Source organism: Bombina bombina, chromosome 5 (genome assembly GCF_027579735.1).
Source record: "Bombina bombina isolate aBomBom1 chromosome 5, aBomBom1.pri, whole genome shotgun sequence".
Taxonomy (NCBI): domain Eukaryota; kingdom Metazoa; phylum Chordata; class Amphibia; order Anura; family Bombinatoridae; genus Bombina; species Bombina bombina.
In genome coordinates, this window is record NC_069503.1 from 845,794,648 (window position 1) to 845,816,714 (window position 22,067).

General features: G+C 39.1%; 1 protein-coding gene across 2 annotated transcripts in view; it reads right to left on the minus strand.

The window, feature by feature from the left end:
- Positions 1–493: 493 nt before the first annotated feature.
- The window catches only part of ANKRD29 (ankyrin repeat domain 29), a 338,553-nt gene continuing 316,979 nt past the window's right edge, over positions 494–22,067 (minus strand). For both annotated transcript variants that reach the window (XM_053714978.1, XM_053714979.1), the window contains one exon: positions 494–6,690. In XM_053714978.1, the coding sequence (XP_053570953.1) occupies positions 6,607–6,690 (84 nt within the window). In that variant the 3' untranslated portion in view covers positions 494–6,606. The remainder of the gene's footprint in view (positions 6,691–22,067) is intronic.

A 22,067-nucleotide genomic window follows, 5' to 3' on the forward strand; every position in this document is an offset into this window, starting at 1 on the left:
GGTAGTAACACAAAAGCATTTTAGCCAAACCGCACAACCTGTAATACAGGTGCTTTGAAAATCCTGCACTCAAACGTTATTTTTTTGAGTGCGGAATGGACGTTGCGTTACAGGCTAAAAATGTTTGCAGTATAGCTATACCGCTGCAACTCGTAATTATGCGTTACTGGCCATTCTAGCGTAATTGCCAATTTTTCAGCGTTAGTAGCCGTACCGCAATACTTGTAATCTAGCCGATTGTGTGCACCTGTTTTTCCCTGACTCACAAACTCCAATGAAAATGAGAGCATTGAATGATCAGTTGAATTTTCATAGAAAATAAATAACCAGGTTTAATTCTTATTTGGCTATTCTTGAATAAATCGGTGTATCTTTTACTTGGTTCATTATTGTTACACATTTATCTTGCAATAGAAAGGAATTATAGGTTTTCTGAGAATATTACCCCCTATCAGCTTAAAAGTAATAAGAATAAGACAAGAGACACAATTGCTTTATGTTAAAAGGAAATTAAACTCAAACTTTTATTTCCCTTTACATTTTTAATTATGCATAATAAAGCAGCTTTCCAATCTTCTGTTTTACTTATTTTCCTTGGAATGCAGAACCTGGCACTCCTACAGCCGGCAACAGTTTGATTTGCTACATTACAAAGGTGACATCTGCATCTAGATAAATTGTAGAATTCCATTCACATCATTTTTTATATTTTGCCATGTCATTTGCTACAGTAGGATAACAGAAAAAGTTTTATTTGTAACAAGTATGTTCACTATTTGTATTGCTAAGCAACTACATTATGCCAGCACTTTTGATAAAGAAGACTAAGACGAACAGTTTAATAAGTTAAAGAATAACAAAATGCAATGAACCAGAATATTTCCTTCTAATGAAAGCAGAATAAGGTTTGAAAACACACACCGCCACTAGATAAAAAACAAATGCAGGCACATTATGTTGTTTGCCTGTGGTTAGAGTTAGGATTATCCTTGCGTAGAATGAGTTTGGGTTATCTGTACTGGAGCACATGCTGGAGTGGCTAAAGTCAATTTACTCAGTAAAATAATCTAAAAAACACTATTTATAGTTTTCCATGATGGATCTCTAGTTAAATATAATCACTTTTTTTATTATTTAAAAAAAGAAAATGCTAAATTATTAATCATATACACAATATGGCCAAAAGTATGTGGACACTTGACCATCACACCTACATGAGCTTGTTGGACATCCCATTCCAAAACCATGAGCATTTAAAGGGAAATAAAACCCTCAAATGTATTTATGATTCAGATAGAGCATGGATATTTATAAACAACTTTCCAATTTACTTCTATTATTTGCTTTGTTCTTTTGATATCCTTTGTTGAAAAGTATATCTAGGTAGGCTCAGGAGCAGCAACATACTACTGGGAGCTAGCTGTGGATTAGTGGCCAATTTGATAATAGAAGTAAATTGGAAATTTGTTTAAAATTGTATGCTCTAGATCAGTGCTTTCCAAACTGTGTGTCATGACACATTAGTGTGTCGGCGGCAGTGTGTAGGTGTGTCCCTGCTTCAGCACACATTTTTTTTAATTTAATTTTTTTTAATTTTTTTATTTTGGTTTCCGACTTTTCACCTGCCTGCTACGCATATCACGTGATTGCTACCTAGTGGGTCACAGATCATCTTAACCTATTGGCGCAGTTCAGTCGGAACTGAAACTATTCCCATTGGTGGCACATTGGCTCCTGGCTGCACGTTTAGTCTCCTCAGTCAGCTAGTGACTGCATGTGTAGTCAGTGAGTGGGACAGCAGTGTGTTTGCAGCTTAGCTTAAACGCTGAGCTAAAGTCAGAAGTCAGTGTTCTGCTCTTGATATATGGAAATGAAGTGGAAGCTTAAAAATGCGAGTGTCTTTATCTGATATTTCACCAAATATTCAGAAACTGTGTTCATCCCATCAACCTCGTACATCACATTAAAATAGTAGTTATTGGTGTTATTAAACTTTTTTTTAATTCTTGCACATACATACTGTTGTAAATACATTGTGTTATTATATTATTTATGTGTGTGTCCGTATCTCTTAAAACAAGTTAGTTTAACCTCCTGTTTGCTGGTACAGCTGCATCACTGTGTCGCAAAATGATGTAGGTCTAAAAAGTGTGTCACCAACATGAAACGTTTGGAAAGCTCTGCTCTAGATGAAAGAAAATGTGAGTTTTACTGTATATCCCTTTAATTTGGAATTGGCTTCCCCATTGCTGCTAAAACAGCCGCAACTCTTCTGGTAAGGATTTACACAAGATTTTAGAGTGTGTCTTTGGGAATTTGTACCCATTCAGACAAAAGAGTATTTATGAGGTCAGGCACTGATGTTGGATGAGAATGTTTGCTTTCAACTGCTGTTCCAATTCATCCCAAAGGTTTTCAGTGGGGTTGAGGGCAGGGCTCTGTGCAGGCCACTCAAGTTCCTCCAAACCAAACTTATCCAACTATGTCTTCATGGACCTTACTTTGAGCATAGAGGCACAGTCATGATGGAACAGGAAAGGGCCTTATCCGAACCATTGCCACAAAGTTGGAAGCACCCAATTGTTTAAAAGGCTTTTGGATTCTGTAGCATTAAACTGACCCTCCACTGGCCTAAACCCTGAACAGCCCCAGAACATTATTACTCCTCCACCATGCATTCCAGTATCTACAACACCCAGATTCTTCCATCAAACTGCCAGACAGTAAAACAGGATTCATCACTTCAGAGAATATGTTTCTTCTGCTTCAGAGTCCAGTGGTGGCGAACTTTAAACCACTTCAGCAAGCAGCTGGTATTGCCCATATTGATGTGAAGTTTGTGTACAGCTGCTCAGTCATGGAAATCCATTTCATAAAGCTCCCGACCCACAGTTCTTGTGCTGATGACCAGGACAGCTCTAGTAGAGCAGGAATTTCATGAAATAACAGTGCCAGGTGGATACTTAAAGGGACAGTCTACATCAATATTTTTATTGTTTAAAAAGATAGATAATCCCTAATTACCCATTCCCCAGTTTTTGCATAAAACTGCTATATTAATATACTTTTTACCTCTATGATTACCTTGTATAAAAGCCTCTGCAGACTGTCCCCTTTTTGCAGTTTTTTTTGACAGACTTCCATTTTAGCCAATCAGTGCTGACTCAAATAACTCCACGGGAGTGAGCACAATGTTATCTATATGGCACATATGAACTAGTACTGTCTAACTGTGAAAAACTGTCAAATTCACTGAGAGGCAACAGTCAGGGCTTAGAAATTAGCATGAGCCTACCTAGGTTTAGCTTTCAGCAAAGAATACCAAGAGAACAAAGTAAATTTGATCATAAAAGCAAATGGGAAAGTTGTTTAAAATCACATGCCCTATCTGAATCTAGAAAGTTTATTTTTTACTAGACTGTCCCTTTAAACATTTATTATACTACAATATAAGAGATTAGTCATCTTGAGTGTAGAGCTCTATGTGTTTTTTTTCATATACTTATTTGCAATGGGTGTAGCTGAAACACCTAAACAATAATTAGTAGGGGTGTCCACATACTTTTGGCCTGTAGTGTTTATTTGTAATGCAAATATTGATCATTATTTTAAATTTGTTTGTACTATTGTATATTCTGTGGTATACCCATAGAAACCCTGTAGGTACTAAGGTTTAATGAGCAAAATAACCACAAATGTATCATCTGTGGTTCAGATGACTTACAATAATACTGAGCTGCTGCATGATGAGTGCATACACTTTTAAACAGCTTTAAAATGTATTTCTATAATCACATTTGCATTCTCTTTGTTGAAGGAGCAGCATTGCTCTGTTTGGAGTTTGCTGAGCACACTGAGTGAGCCAATGACAAGAGGAATATATTTGCAGCCACCAATCAGCAGCGAGCTCCCAGTAGTTCATTACTGCTCTTGAGCTTACTTAGCTATGCTTTTCAACAAATACCAAGATAACAAAGTAAATTAGATAATATAAGTACATTGGAAGTTGTTTGAAATTGGATGCTCTACCAGAATTAAGAAAATTTTGAGTTTACTGTCCTTTGAAGGCTGGTCACAATAACCTGAACAGTAAGCAGCTTCTGACTTCAGCCACAATAGCCACTGGTATCTATATGATATAGCTACCAGTGATATTATCCCTTTAACCCTAAACGTTAACTGCAACCTTACTATAAATAACCCTTACCCCACCAGTCCTATGATTACTAGGAACATCTGTCCAACAAACGTTCCTAGCCCACTGCCAGTAGCAGACCAGCCCCTCTAGCAACCCCAGCACTTCTTCAACCTTAGGCCCACTAAATAATAATGTGAAACACCCCTTACCCAAGATACCCATTCACTGACAAAACAACCCACCTGAAAACACTCAACAAAATATAAATGAATAAAAAAAAAATTAAAGAAAACTTTCTAGCATGAAAGGAGCCCACCACAATCACACCTCAAGCACAAAGCTCCTAGCCCAAACTTCCTTCCTTAATCCTAATTCAAGTGTGCTCCAAAATGTCCTCCATTTTGATTGATAGACGTGTCAGCTTCATCCATAAAATGGGCTCTTTCATCTTAAAATATGTCCTTTCTCCTCATATTTAGTCTCCTCAATGTCTACTGTCCTTTCTGAGGAGCCTACCCCTTAATTTGCAGATTTTTGTTTACAAGGTAGTTTTAAGACGAGAAGCAAAGACTTCATGACTAAAGAAACATTATGATTAAAATGGAGTCAAGATAAAGATAGGAACATACTTTGGGCTGGTGGTCACATGGGGTCTTGTTTTTTTTCGGGGTTGGTTACAATGAGGAGTGTCTTCAGTAGGTTCTAAATAAGATGAAATATTTTTCATTTTGGGTAGGTGTTAGGATTTGAAGTAAAGAATTATTTTGTCAATAGGGGGGTCTGGAGGTTTGTATATAAGTCTATGTTTGATAGGGGTAGTGGGACTTGAGTTATTAGTGGTGCTGGGTGTGCAAATAATAGTGTATTTGGGGTTGCTATGAACTGAAATGATTAGTTATAGTGAGGCTGGGGTTGGTAGTGGAGCTGGAGTTGATAGCAAGAAAGGGATTGTTAGAAATAGGTTTCTTATGGGAGCAGAGATGTGGTTGCTAGAATATGTGGGTTGCTAGTGATATTGAGCTGTGGATACTAGGACAAAACTGCAGTGGTGAGAAGTCCAGGTGTGAGTAACTGTGGTTTAGTTTCAGTTTGTCTTGCAACTGAGGTAGGGCACTACCATCTTAGGTGTAGTGAAACAAAGGTTTATGATAGTTAATATGATGTTTCTAATATTATTCAGTGGCCTCCATATTTTGACATTATACAACTATCAGTTCCTTACTGTCAGGATTATTATCAGGTACCCACCACAATAATAACATTAGAGTGACTGACATCGATGATCACACATTTTTCATACAAAACATGGAACAGAATATATTTTTTAAGATGAATACTCTTCTCATTAAAATAAAAGTTGTAAAGATTTTGGCTGAGCAAGTGATACAACTTTGCACCATATGGTTTATCATCTAACATTCTGCATTCTTTGAACATGAAACTGTACATGTGACTAAACAAGGCAGTAGTCAGTGCATATGTTAGTTGGGATATCAATGGGCACAAGTAGGTTTAACTATCAGGATGCATCTAACTTGCACCTGGGGCACCAATGGTTAAAATCCAGCATGAACAACAGAGATATTCACACAGACTATGTAGAAACATAAAATAAACGGCATATATTTAAAATACAAACACAATGGGGCCTATTTATTAATGTGCGATCGGACATAATACGATATTGCGTATCACATCGATAAATGTCGACAGCATATGCTGTCGTCATTTATCATTGCACATGCAGTTCTTGTGAACTGCTGGTGCAATGCCGCTCCCTGCAGATTCGCGGCCAATCAGCCGCTAGAATGGGGTTTCAATCAACCCAATCGTATTCGATCGGGTTGATTTCTGTCAGCAGCCTCAGAGCCGGCGAACAAGTTATGGAGCAGCGGTCTTTAGATCGCTGCTTCATAACTTCTGTTTCTGGCAAGCCGATAATTCGGACCCATTATGTTTTGTTAAAACTATTATGGATTTTGAATATATCAAGTAAAACAGAATGTATTGATTTTCAGTGAGCTGGTGGAAATATTACATTAAGGCTGAATATATAGACGGGAGATCCCCTGCGTTGTAACTGAAATGTTACTGTTACAGTATATGGCTCGATTATCAGAATATATTCTAAGATATTATTTTATACTTGGCACAGTCTCAGGGCCTGGTTCTCTAAAGCCATTTCTCTCACTATAAGGAGAGGCATAGAAATTGCTGTAAAGCTAAAAACAAGTTTTGCATAAATTCTCTCCATGCCGGTAAATATTTGATAATTCAGTCATTAACTACAGAATATGCTAACTCCTCTTGAGCAGTTTTATCTTGATATTTTAGATGCATTAACCACTTTTACTGAGAAAATGAACAGCCCATTCTAAACCAGCTTAATATAAAACTTGCAGCAATATAAGAACAAATGATATTTCCAGTAAAAGAAAGCTTTACACCAGTTACACAGCGATAAAGTGCTAACTTTGCTTGAGTGTTTCTTTTGTCTTCAGGAGACGCAATATACGTTCATTTTTTGAGAGATCTGCTGGCAATTCATTGGCCTGAAAACAGATAAGAAACACAGCTTTAATATGCACTCAGATTTATTTTATTAGGTTACAGAAAAAGGATAAAATATATATATATATTTTTTTTGTTAAAATAGGAGCGGACTGAAGTTTAATCCCACATGTGAGTGCTCGTGAATTCTCATGAACTCCAATGAATTTGGGTCAGATTACGAGTGGAGCGCAAACATTTGTGTGCAATTGAAAAAAGGGTTTATTGCTGGCGTTTGTGCTTGTTGGATTTACCGCTGGTTAAAAGAAAACAAGATCGCTTGAGCACAATCACAATTTACACAAGAATGATTACTGCGTCCTCAGAGCTCTGGTTAAATATTATGCAAAACAAAAAAGTGTCACAAAACACATAAAATAGATTATAAAGTACAGTTACTCATAATAACACCATCTAATAAATATTATTCAAATAAAATATTGCACACAAAAGTTCTAAGGTCTCAAAGATATGAGATCTTAGGTGTTAGAAAAAAAGGCAGACAAAGGACTTTAACATTGAGATACAAACATATACATGTCTAAAGATGGATATGTGTGTATATCTACAGGTGAAACTCGAAAAATTAGAATATCATGCAAAAGTTCATTTATTTCACTAATGCAACTTAAAAGGTGAAACTAATATATGAGATAGACTCATTACATGCAAAGCAAGATAGTTCAAGCCGTGATTTGTCATAATTGTGATGATTATGGCTTACAGCTCATGAAAACCCCAAATCCACAATCTCAGAAAATTAGAATATTGTGAAAAGGTGCAATATTCTAGGCTCAAAGTGTCCCACTCTAATCAGCTAATTAAGCCATAACACCTGCAAAGGGTTCCTGGGCCTTTAAATGGTCTCTCAGTCTGGCTCAGTAGGAATCACAACCATGAGAAAGACTGCTGACCTGACAGTTGTGCAGAAAACCATCATTGACACCCTCCATAAGGAGGGTAAGCCTCAAAAGGTAATTACAAAAGAAGTTGGATGTTCCCAAAGTGCTGTATCAAAGCACATTAATGAAAGTTATGTGGAAGGGAAAAGTGTGGAAGAAAAAGGTGCACCAGCAGCAGGGTAGACAGCAGCCTGGAGAGGATTGTCAGGAAAAGGCCATTCAAAAGTGTTGGGGACTTTCACAAGAGCCACCACACACAGACGGATCCTGGACATGGGCTTCAAATGTCGTATTCCTCTTGTCAAGACAATTTGAATAACAAACAATGTCAGAAGCGTCTTACCTGGGCTAAAGAAAAACAGACCTGGTCTGTTGCTCAGTGGTCTAAAGTCCTCTTTTCTGATGAGAGCAAATTTTGCATTTCATTTGGAAACCAAGGACCCAGAGTATGGAGGAAGAATGGAGAGGCACACACTGCAAGATGCTTGAAGTCCAGTGTGAAGTTTCCACAGTCTGTGTTGATTTGGGGAGCCATGTCATCTGCTGGTGTTGGTCCACTGTGCTTCATTAAGTCCAGGGTCAACGCAGCTGTCTACCAGGAGATTTTGGAGCACTTCATGTTTCCTTCCACAGACAAGCTCTATGGGAATGCTGACTTAATTTTCCAGCAGGACTTGGCACACTGCCAAAAGCACCAAAACCTGGTTCAATGACCGTGGGATTACTATGCTTGATTGGCCAGCAAACTCGCCTGACCTGAACCCCATAGAGAATCTATGGGGCATTGGCAAGAGAAAAATGAGAGACATGAGACCGAACAATGCAGAAGTGCTGAAGGCCGCTATTGAAGCATCCTGGTCTTCCATAACACCTCAGCAGTGCCACAGGCTGATAGCTTCCATGCCACGCCGCATTGAAGCAGTAATTGCTGCAAAAGGGGCCCAAACCAAGTACTGAGTACATACAGTATGCATGCTTATACTTTTCAAAGGTCCGATATTGTTCTACAGGTATGTACAATCCTTGTTTAATTGATTGCATGTAATATTCTAATTTTCTGAGATTGTGGATTTGGGGTTTTCATGAGCTGTAAGCCACAATCATCACAATTATGACAAATCATGGCTTGGACTATCTTGCTTTGCATGTAATGAGTCTATCTCATATATTAGTTTCACCTTTTAAGTTGCATTAGTAAAATAAATGAACTTTTGCACGATATTCTAATTTTTTGAGTTTCACCTGTATCTATCTATCTATCTATCTATCTATCTATCTATCTATCTATCTATCTATCTATCTTATATATATGTGTCAATATATGTGTACATATGTATTTATATGTGTATATATGTATTTACAGACATATATACACATATAAGGACCTAAATACATATTTACACATATAAAGACAAATATGGAAGTTCATTGGTGCCCTTTGCAGTGAAGTAGATGAAAACATAAAAAATGATATTTATACAATATCCTTATTTAATAAAGTGTTATACTGTGAATTTACTGTAAATATTTCACATTCCTATGTTCTGCACATAGCAGAATTTATATACAGTATATATATATATATATATATATATACCTATATAATTTCATTTATATGAAATAATTCATATAAATTAGTTACTGTACTACCAAGTTCGATACAATCAGTGGCTAAATAGGGCTCTGAGAAATTAGAGTTCCTAGACGATGAGCTATATAAAAAGGATGGAGAAAATGGAATAGACTCTATAGGAAAGCCACAGACAGAAACACTTTAGTAAGACACAACCGTTATCACCCTAAACACCTATTGACATCTATGCCTAGGGCACAAATGCTACTGACTAAAAGGTTGACCTCAGATACTCAGGAGAGGAAAGAAGCAATAGAATACATGGGGCACAGGTTTATAATTAGTAAGAGAGAGCCAACAGGAAGTTTTTTTTGATTGATGATGTAAATAGAAGGGTGACTGGGGACAAAAAGGCAGCATGTTCGCATTTTGTCACTGACTATACCACAGATACTTGGAAGTTACGGAAAGCAGTGGTTGATAATTAGTCATATAGGCAGAAACAAAATTGTTACCAGTAGTGAATGAATTGCCCCTATTTTCTTACAGGAAAGCAAAAAGCTTGAGGGAACATTTAGTTAATGCAGACCCTAGGGATAAATATGAAAGAAAAACAACACATTTCCTAAGTAGGAAAATCTGGTGTCTACAGGTGTCACGGATGTGTCACCTATGATAGCCTTATCGTAGGTGACTCTTTCATATGTAGATCAGGTAAAAGGTATAAAATCAAATTTGCACAATTCATCAAATGAATTGCAAAACAACATTTTTAGTTTATCTTAAGAATTGCGGTACTCAGATCAAGTATACGCTCAGCCTTAGAATTTGGCAAAGCTGAACAACCAGTAGCAAAATATTTTCATATCCAATCTTATATGTTATCTAATTGACCATATCCCTAAACATCCCAGTGGGGGAGACAGGAAAAGACATTTTTTACAGAGGGGGGAAGCATAGGATAGCGGAACTGGATAATCTAAGCTGATAGTCCTAGATCTCTTCTTTTTTTACAGTAAACTGGATAAAAAAAAGTAAACGGAAGCAAAGGATGCTAAGATTACATTTGTCCACTAGGTGGCAGCAGAAAACAGGCTATGGTAAAAGGGAGAAAGATGACGTCAGCAGTAGGATCCTGGAGCCAAAGTAAGGGTCGAAATGTTGGTCACTTTGATATATTGGAATGATGAAATGGAATAATATGATGATGTTTAGAGGAATTCATTGAAATACATAAAATTAGAACAAAATAAAAAAAATTGAAGGAATTATGCACTAATGAGTCTAACTATGGAATATAACATTTTTGACTTCTAATCTAATGAAGGACTGGAACAGAATGCTCTACCCTAAAAAACTGTTATATAAGTATAGACATATATTGTACCAAAAATATTATATATATATATATAAATATTTATTTATCAATAAATAGAACATATTGTGTTATATGAAGAGCATTTGTAATGTGAAATATTCCTATTTTCATGCTGGGTTAGCGCACTTGAGAATATGCAATTGTGTTTGTGCGAGGGTAGGGTGTTTTCCCCCAATTTTTTTCTCCATTGATTTCTATGGGTGAATATGTGAATGTGCATGTGATATTTTAACTTCAGCTTTTTGCGCTCAGGTGAAAACAGTTTACTTTCAACTCATAATACGATCGCAATCTGATGCGTGCAAAAAGCTTAAAGGGTCAGTATGTAATGTGTCCAATTACTTTTTTACCAACTGCAAAGTATAAAATGTATGAGAAATTGCTTTTTAAGGTTTATTTGTGTATACGAAAAAGCTGATTTTGTGTTTTGAAGCCACAACCTAATAAAATGGGTTGAGTTTTCTAGGTAAAATCAGATCTCATTACTTTATCACATTGTGTACAAATACATGCTTCTTTATCGTATATCTATCCATAAACCAAAGACCAATACTTGCAGACAACAATGGAAAATTAACATTTTATTACCTTATCTCTTCTATACCCCACTGGGAATGTAATTTCTTCTGCTGGCTGTGTTTACACAGCTGATCTATAGCTTGGACCTAAGGCCAGAAAATTTCAGAATATGTGAGGATACCAAAAGCTAAATCAACTATTTCAAATGCCAATATAAGGGTAAAGGAAATACTTCTATACAATTTCATACTCTTCAGCAGGTAAAGTGGATCAATGGGAACAAATTAAAGGGGAGACGTTTTTTGAGTAAACTGTCCCTTTAATTCTAGAGCAGTTAATGCGTGAGTGGGAGCGTTAGTTAGCGATCCACTTGTAATCTGGCCCTTTATCAGATAAGCCTAAATTTTGTTTTCTTTCCTAAGATATGGTGAGTCCACGGCTTGAGTAATTACTGTTGGGAATATCACTCCTGGCCAGCAGGAGGAGGCAAAGAGCACCACAGTTAAACTGCTAAGTATCACTCCCTTACCCACAACCCCCAGTTATTCTCTTTGCCTTTGGTGCATGAAGGAGGTGAGGTTTAGGTGTCTGAAGAAAATTTTTGATTTCATCTACAAGCAAGTTTTAGGGTATAGCCATATTCCACGTCCTTGCAGTCAGGTAGTGGTGGCTTTAAAGCAGTTAGGAACTTGTACTTACTGCATTTTCTTAACAATTGCTGCCCTAGTTTAGAAAATCAGAGTTGGCTACTCTGTTCTTTCTTTTTCAAAGGTCTCTGTGAAGAACTGTGTCTTCTCATACCTTGTAACTGTCTACATGCCGGACAACAGAGCAGGTAAGTGCTTGTTCTTCCAATTGGGGAGACCATGCACTTAACAAATTAAAAAGACACTGCTTTTTTATTGGGACATAGATAATCCTGTTGTATGGGTTACACTGGGGCATGGAGCAGGCACTGTAGCATGTGTGAGACTAACATTTAAACTCTTTTAAAAAGAAAGGGTAAAATGTTTTTATTATTATTTATTTATTATTATTTTTATTATTCTGACACATATTTACTTGATAAAACAATTCAAGTTTAAACTGAAAGTAAGGTTAAATTTTCTATTTCAGCAGCTTATTCATTTCCCATTTGCTTTAAAATAAAACGATGCAACATTTTAAACTGTCCGATTTAAAAAACTGTTATTTATGATACTCAGTGTACCAGGAAGCTATTTTTAGTGCCTCTCTGTGTCACAGCAGTAATTTGAGTTTGGCAGTTGCGGTCACATGACCGGCTTTACTTCATTACGTCTGAGGAAAAAAGTTGTTTTTCTCCATTTCTGAGTGATCCGGTCTAAATTGGTAGAGGTAAGGCACCTCAGTAGTTGAGGTGTGGGGTTGCCTGAGGTGTATTTTAGAAGTTTATTTGATGTTTATTAAAAAAATGCTAATTTGGGATAAAATTTAAAGTGTATTTTTTACTTAGCTTATTTTAATTGAATATTAAAATCTTGGAATCTTAACTGTACAAGTTTATTTACTGTTTCACAACATGTCTGATATGGAGCAAGATCCTGCTCTCATAAATTCATGCTTATTATGTTTAGATGCACAAATTGCAACTCCTATGCAATTTTGCTCTTCATGTGTCAAGAAAACCTTGCAAAATAAAGGTAACATTTTTGAGCCTAATGTCTCTCAGGATGATGCTGTTAAAATAATACCTCAGCTTTCTCCTGCTACGTCCCAAGCCACAATGGTGTCACATGCAGTGCCAAGTGGTTCCTCTATAACTCCTAGTAAAGTTTAGTTAAAAGCAGAAATTGCTGCCCAGGTATCTTCAGCTGTATCTGCAGCATTAGCTGAAACACAAGAGGAAATCTAGAAATTTAGAAAGTAAGGTGCCTGTCCCGAGTTCTGCTTCCCAAGTTGCCCTTTTTCATAAGTCTGATGAGGAAGATACATCGGGACTTTCTGAGGGTGAAATCTCAGATTCGGACAGTATAATTCCTTCTTCTGACACTGAGGTGGTATGCTTCAGATTTAAGCTTGAACACCTTTGTGTATTGTTAAAGGAGGTTTTAGCTACTTTAGATGACTTCGATACCCCTGTCATTGTCACTCCTAAGAAATCTAGTAAACAATAGTTTATTTGATGAACCTTCCACTTCAGAGGTTTTTCCTGTGCCGGCCCCTGCTAGGGAGATTATCTCACAGGAATGGGAGAAACAAGGGGTGTCTTTTTCCCCGTCTCACATTTTTAAGAAAATGTTTCCTGTCGAGGACTCCATTAAAGACCCTTGGTATACTGTACCCAAAGTTGAAGGAGCCATTTCCACTCTGGCTAAGAGAACCACTATTCCTATTGAGAATAGCTGCTCTTTTAAGGATCCGATGGGCAAGAAGCTGGAGGCTTATTTAAAAATGATTTATGTTCATCAAGGTCTCCAATGGCAAACTGCGGTGTGTATTGCCATAGTGACTAGTGCGGCATCTTATTGGTTCAACGCCTTGTCTTATTCTCTTCAAGTAGAGACTTCATTGGATGTAATTCAGAATAGGATTAAAGCTCTTAAGTTGGCCAATTCCTTTATTGCAGATGCCATTTTACAGGTTGTTAGACTAGGAGCTAAAACTTCTAGTTTCACTGTCCTAGCCCGCAGGGTGTTATGGTTGAAATCCTGGTCTGTGGACGTTTCCTCTAAAGTCAAGCTTCTGGTGATTCCTTACAAGGGCAAAACCTTCTTTGGACCCGGTTTGGCAGAAATGATCTCTGATATTACGGGTGGAAAAGGGTCTTTTCTACCTCAAGATAAGAAGAATAGGCCTAAAGGACGTCAGAGTAATTTTTGTTCCTTTTCGTAACTTCAGAGGAAAGCCTTCCCCTTCTTCTTCCAAGCAGGAACAATCCAAGTCTTCTTGGAAAACCAATCAGTCTTGGAACAAGGGTAAACAAATCAAAGAAACCCCTGCAGCTTATTCCAAATCAGCATGAAGGGTTTGCCCCCTGATCCGGGATAGGATCAGGTGGGGGGCAGACTTTCGCAGTTCTCTCAAGCCTGGATACGAGATTTCCCAGATCACTGGACTGTGGACATAGTATCCCAGGGTTACAAACAATACTTTTCCTCCCAGAGGCAGATTCTATTTCTCAAGATTATCTGCAGACCAGATAAAGAGAGAGGTGTTCTTGAAATGTATACAACATCTTACCTCCCTGGAAGTAATAATTCCAGTTCCAGTGCAGGAACAGGGTCTCGGGTTCTACTCCAACCTATTTGTGGTTCCCAAAAAAGAGGGAACTTTCCATCCCATTCTAGACTTGAAGTGTCTAAACAAGTTTCTCAAAGTTTCATCCTTCAAGATGGAGACTATACGCTTGATTCTTCCTTTAGTACAAGAGGGTCAGTTCATGACAACCATAGACCTAAAGGATGCGTATCTTCATGTTCCTATTCACAGGGACCATCACAGATTCCTGAGATTTGCCTTTCTGAACAAACATTTCCAGTTCATGACCCTTCCATTTGGTCTAGCCACGGCTCCCAGAATGTTTTCAAAGGTTCTGGGGACTCTTTTGGCAGTGATCCATTCTCGTGGAATTGCTGTGGCACCCTACCTGGACGACATATTGGTTCAGGTGCCATCTTTTCAACAAGCAAAATCTCACACAGAGATATTGTTGTCTTTTCTTCATTCCCACGGATGGAATGTGAATCTGTAAAAAAGCTCCCTTTCCCCTGTTTCAAGAGTAGTGTTCTTAGGGACCATAATAGATTCTCTATTGATGAAGATTTTTCTGACAGAGGTCAGGAAAAACAAAATCATTTTCTCTTGCCTCTCTCTTCAGGCTATTGCTCATCCTTTAGTGGCTCAATGTATGGAGGTAATAGGTCTGATGGTGGCTTCCATGGACATCATTCCTTTTGCTCAATTCCATTTGAGAGCATGCTCAGAAAATGGAATGGTGACCATGCGGATCTATCTCAGAGAATAGAGTTAGATCAGTCATCAAGGAATTCTCTCCCATGGTGGTTTTCTCAGGAACATCTGTCTCAGGGCACATGCTTTCAGAGACCTTCCTGGGTGATCTTGACCATGGACACCAGCCTGCTGGGCTGGGGAGCAGTCTAGAACTCGTTAAAAGCTCAGGGCCTTTGGATTAAGGAGTCTGCTCTTCCCATCAACATCTTGGAGTTGAGGGTGATTTACAATGCCCTATTGGCTTGTCCTCAGTTGTCCTCAGCCCAGTTTATCAGCTTCTAGTCAGACAACATAACTTCTGTGGCTTACATCAATCACCAGGGAGGAACGAGGAGTTCCTTAGCCATGAAGGAGGTTACTCAGATTCTTCAGTGAGCAGAGACCCAAAATTGCTGTCGATCTGCCATCCACATTCCAGGAGTAGACAACTGGGAAGCGGATTTTCTGAGTAGACAGACTTTTCATCCCGGGGAGTGGGAACACCATCCAGAGGTGTTTTCCAGCTTAGTCCTCAAATGGGGGTGCCAGAGTTAGATCTGGTGGCGTCCCATCAAAACGCCAAGCTTCCAAGGTACGGTTCAAGGTCAAGAGATCCGCAGGCCGCTCTGATAGATGCTCTGGGGACTCCTTGGGTTTTCAGGTTTTTATACCTGTTTCCTCCGTTTGCTCTCCTTCCACGAGTCATTGCTCGTATCAAACAGGAGAGGGCGTCTGTGATTCTAATAGCCCTTGCGTGGCCTTGCAGGATCTGGTTTGCAGACCTAGTGGAGATGTCATCTCTCCCACATTGGAGACTACCTCTGAGGAAGGACCTTCTAATTCAGGGTCCCTTCCTTCATCCAAATCTCATTTCTCTGAAGCTGACTGCTTGGAGGTTGAATACTTAATTATGCATAAACATGTTTTTTCTCATTCAGTCATTGAGACCATGATTCAGGCTGGCAAGCCTGTTACTAGAAAGATTTACCATAAGATATGACGTAAATATCTTTATTGGTGTGAATTCAAGGGATACTCTTGGAGAAGAATTAGAATTCCTAGAATTGTATCTTTTCTTCAGGATGGCTGGGAGAAGGGATTGTCAGTCAGTATCCTGAAGGGACAGATTTCTGCTTTATCAGTTTTACTACACAAAAGTTTGGCAGATGTGATCTTTTTGTCAGGCCTTGGTCAAAATCAGGCCTGTCTTTAAGCCTGTTGCTCCTCCTTGGAGCCTTAAAGGGCAACTGTAAGTAAATATTTTCTATGCCTGTTACTAACTAACTACCCCAAATACGCTTTTTATCAATAGCATTTCATTAACAAATCTCTACCGTATATCAGAAATCTTGTCTGCAAATTTAATTGTTTTCCAAACCTACTCCGTGGGTATCCTTTGCTCTGTACCAATCCGTTTACAATACCTAGGTTTCAAAATGGCGCTTTAAACACAAAGTTATTGGTTTAAGTATTTTGAACACTCAGTGCTGAAAATAGTGGGCAGGATAACGTGACATCATCAGCGAATAAAATATATAACTTTTAGAACGTTATGGGTACGTGACGCTGACTTCCTGTTGGAGGCGGGGCATGCAGGTAGCTGCAGGTAGCTGCAGGTGCCATTGAAGCTCCGCGCCTCTATGTGAGGCCTGATCCATCCCCAACATATGCTTTTGTTTCCCTTGGCCATACACAGGCTTGGGTATTAGGATTTCGATCCTGCATGGGAAGTTAGAATTGCAGCCCAAGAATGCACGGTGGCTGGTGCACACCATCTTTGCACGGGCTCTCAGGTGCTGTGAGTAGCAGCTCTCGGATAAAACTTTAAAGTTGCCTAAGACTCAATACTAACGGCTATCAGCTTGCCACGCTATTGCAACGACCATTTAAATTTGCCAGCTTAGAGACACCTGAACTTACCTATACAAGCGCAGCTCTCTGGGCAAGCAACCTGCACGCCAGAGCCTTCTGAGCAGAACCGCGACTTATCACTTACCTGGTTGAGTGTACACTACGATAAGCGGCAGTTTCCATGTTCTCAGGTGCTGTGAGTAGCAGCTCTCGGATAAAACTTTAAAGTTGCCTAAGACTCAATACTAACGGCTATTAGCTTGCCACGCTACTGCAACGACCATTTAAACTTGCCGGCTTAGAGACACCTGGACTTACCTATACAAGCGCAGCTCTCTGGGCAAGCAACCTGCACGCCAGAGCCTTCTGAGTAGAACCGCGACTTATCACTTACCTGGTTGAGTGTACGCTACAATAAGCGGCAGTTTCCATGTTCTCAGGCAGGTGTCGACGAGCACGCTGATAGCGACAAGCTTCCTGAATCCACCTGGAGGTCCCGGCACCATAGGCGGCAGTGCCCCTCTCCCTGGTTGAGAGTGAAGCAGTGCTGAGTTCTCCGGAGAAGCTTGGGCCCCCTGGACGGGCAGATAATATCTCTCTTACAGAAGGTGCTGCAGGTATCACCGCCCACCGGTCCTGGTTACTACACAATCAGAAACCCTTTTTACCTGGAGCCCACATACGTTTGGAGGAACCGGGTCTGAGGCGGCCGACCCGACCGCTGTCTACATTGCTCCCGGCGGGGGACGGGCTGCCACGCCGTGGAGTGACTTCTTGCCTGTTCGCAGCAAGGGGCCCCCCGCCCCTGCAGTTCACAGCCTGGGAAGATTAAGTGAGTTAAGTGAGCAGAATACAAGCCGAAGCGCTCAACATCTGTGGCGAGGTATCGTATCCCTGTATGTCTGGTTTTTTCCCCGCTGGGCATAAAAGAACATTTGAGCTCACTGTAACTGTGGGGCCCGCATTGGTGGACCATCTATTGCGGTGCGAGGCGCACCGGACTCTCTCAGGGCCATTATTTGAGCAGCTGTCTTTGGCTAACAGGACAGGTTACTGTGGATGCAATGAAGAAGATGTACTGTTGCCGGTTTTGTTTAAGTCTATTAATGGGACTGTTTGTATGGGAGCTGTAATCTTCATTTATGTTTATACTCTTGCCTATTAGTGTCTCACTGGTATATAAATCTTCTTTTAGGCAGGTTTATGGTAGAAGGGCCCTATACCCCTGAGCTTGAGTTTACTGGGAACAGTATATATGTGAGGAATCTATCACAGGTACTCCCCAGGTATTAAACATAGCAGGTCATTCTCATGTAAAAATCTACCGGGTATTTTGCTTTGGAAGATCTCACCAATGTTGATATCTATATGCTTTATTTAAAGGGTATATACCGTTATTATATTATGCCTGTTGTACCAAATCTAAAACATTAGCTTTTCCTGTGACGGTTTTTTCTAACAGGCTGGGCTGAATTTATGGATATTGAGCTTTTCTTTAGCTTTATATTACTGTATGCCTTACACATTTTTTGTTCTAAGCAGCTAATGCTGGGCCACGGGGTTCTTAGAAATTACGCTAGCACATTCTCCAGGAAAGTTTTGTGTTACAAAGCTTAATTTCACGCGGGAACATATTCTTGACAGGGTTTAGAACTAGGGAACACTATTTGAAAGTGACACACTTTAGATAAGTTAAAATCTAAGGAACACATCCAAATTAGAACTGATAACTCGGGGCAGGTAAATTCCTTGGGCGGTTGTTACACATTAAAAATATCTAGTTACAATCTCTATATTTTCCTATTTTATATTTATATGTATATTTAAAAGTTTTGTATCACGAGGTTTAAATTTATATTGTAACACATTAGTTATATATTACTGCATACCTTACACAATCTGTTCTATGTAGTTATCGCTGGGTCACGGTGATTTAAGAAATTATGCTAGCACATTTTTCAGGAAAGTTTTGTGTTATAAAGCTTAATTGCATGCGGGAACATATCCTAGACAGGGCTTAGAACTAGAGAACACTATTTAGAAAGTGACACACTTCAGATAAGTTAAAATTTGAGGAACACATCCCAAAACATCTATAATTTCTATATTTTCCTATTTTATATTTATATGTATATCTAAAAGTTTGTATCACGAGGCTTAAAATTTATATTGTATCACACACCAGAAGGGGTCTAGATATTGAGTACTGAACTATTTGTTTGTGACTTTGGAATTGTTTCTCTTATCTTTAAGCTATATAGATAATAACTGTTATAGCACAGACAAGGTATAGCCACGCTTTGTTCATGGACAAATATATTAATTCGAAAAGCTCACCCTCCAATATGCCACCTAAAGCAAAGGACAAAAAAGGGGGCAGCAGCAGAAATCTGGACTCTAGTATAGTCTCCCCAAAAGAAAAAAGTATCCCCAATCCCTTCCCCATCAATATGGCAGAATTTGCAGCTGAAGTGGCCAAATTACTTGCACCTCAATTCGATATGATTAAGCAGGAGATCAGAAGTGAGATATCAAACCTCACTTTAGAGATTAGGCAGTTTTCCTCAAGATTGGAGGAAATAGAGAATCGGATCTCGGATCTAGAGGATAGACTTAATGTAACTGATCCTACAATGGACACCCATAGTAAATTCATTTCGTCCTTACAGGCCAAGATGGAGGACCTTGAAGACCGATCAAGACGTAACAATCTTAAAGTGATCGGTCTGCCTGAGGCCCCTGAATTTCAAGACTTAATGAATTTTGCCACTACTATATTACCCCAGGCTCTACAGATTCCGACTCCTGCTGCCCCCTTTTTGATTGAGAGAGTACATAGGATAGGGCAGAGGCGTGAGCACAATGAGGCCGCACGACCTAGGCCAGTAATCTTTAAGTTCGTGAATTTTCAAGATAAGTTACTATACCTTAGGCATTACAGGAAATGTGGCTCTCTCTCTGTAGGCCCCCACGAACTACTAATGTTTCAAGACTTCTCCTCTGAAACACTGGCTAAGAGAAGAGACATGTCTTTTTTCTATGGGAGACTACGGAGGGAGAACTACGATATTAGATTGATTTACCCCGCAAAGTTAATTGTACAGAAAGATGGTAATACACACACACTTAATAATGTTATGGAGGCAGAGACTTTCTGTAGGGAATCAGGGGTACCCTGATCACGTATCGAATTATATTAAAGATATGTTTTTTTTTATCTTAGAATTTAAACAGTTAACTAACATGAGATGTTTTTGGCAGGCTATATGGTTTTCATAAGTGCAATCTGTGTTAGCTATAGTAATGGTGGTTTTTTAAAAATTTTTTTTTTTTTTTTGTTTTTGTTTCTTTCCCTCTCTCTCTTCTCCTTTCCCCTCCCTTTCCCTCTCTTCCTCCCCCCGCCTCCTTCTCTGTCTTGACTGCCACCTTCCGGACAGCGGTCCCCAGTTATGTTTTAGAATTTATGGAGCACCTTTTGAGGGTAGGGATTGGTAAGTTGAATAATATTGATGGCATATAATCTTAAATTACTATCATGGAATGTAAATAATATTGATGGCATATAATCTTAAATTACTATCCTGGAATGTAGGGGGTATTAATTCACCAATTAAAAGAAAAGCTATAATAAAACATTTGGGGAAATTTAACCCCGATATAGCTCTCTTACAGGAACTACATCTTAATATCATCGAAACCCCCAAACTTAAATTTAAGTGGGTAGGGGAAGTGGTAGCAGCTCCATTCACTTCAAGGAAGAGGGGGGTCGCAATATTGATAAACCGGAGATTGGATTATCATATAATTAATATGGAGGCTGATCCCGAAGGGAGATTTTTAATACTTGAAATGGAAATTAAGCATATTAGATATATAATTTGCAACATATATGGACCCAATCAAATTGACCATACATTCTGGTCAGTTCTGTCCGTAAAGCTCCATAAATTTATTGGATTAAATCTAATTATTGCAGGAGATCTTAACTTGCTAGCTGACCCCCTTTTAGATAGTTCTAATAAAAGAGCTTTAATCAGCAGAGGTAGGAAGGTACGCATCTTTCAGAAATTATGTTCGCACCTGGGCCTGGTCGATCTATGGCGGGTACAGAACCCGGACGATCGTACTTATACGTGTGTATCTCATGTCCAGCGTTCATTTTCCCGGCTTGACTATTTTCTGATATCAGAAACAATGCTTGGCCGAAACTGGGTCTCTGGAATCGAAGATATAGTTATCTCTGATCACGCTGTTATAGTACTAAAGCTTGATACTGGCCAGATGCGGTCGGGATCAAATTATATTTCCTTCCCTAGATATCTATGCAATAACATAAAATTTCAGCAACACGTACGATCGAAGTGGGCAGATTATCATAATAATAATGGCAATTATATGGATAAAATTGAGACATTCTGGGAAGCTTCCAAGGCCGTCCTACGCGGAGAGATTAAATCTTATACACGCTACTGGTCAAAACATTGTAGCTCAGTGACTAGACAATTAGCTAATCGTGTTAAGAACGCTTATAGAGCCTATGTCAGTAAACATACCAGAGAAACTTGGGAGGCCTACACTACAGCAAAGACTCTTCGAGACACACACATGAAACAGGTTAGTGCCCAGGAAGAAATTAGATTGAAAGCTAGATACGGGGGTTACATGGGCAGATCGGCGAAATTCTTAGCGAGATTAGCGAACTTTTCGCCTAGACAGGCTATCACCGCTATCAAACAAGGAGATAAGAGATATACGAACCACCCAGATATTGAAAGAGTGTTCTCTGAATTCTTTCAGACTTTGTATGAACAAGATCCCCTTGATGTAGATAAGAAAGAGGCATTCTGGAGCAAGATCAAAGTACCACGCTTGGCCTTAGAGGCCAGAGACATTATTAACGCTCCCATTACGGAGGAGGAAATATCATGGGCAATTAAGAAGGCGAAATCTAACAAAGCTGCCGGCCCGGATGCTCTTCCTATTGAGTACTACAGAATTTTACAACCACAGGTATTACCTATATTAACTAAGTTATTCAATTTTTATTTTTCAGAGAACACTCGATGTTCTTCTCTCTTTGCTTCTGCAAATATTTCGCTGATTCTAAAAAAGGGTAAGGACCCTGAGCAACCCAGCTCCTTTAGACCTATCTCGGTCCTGAACAGTGATTATAAACTGTTAGCAGCTATCATAGCCTCACGACTG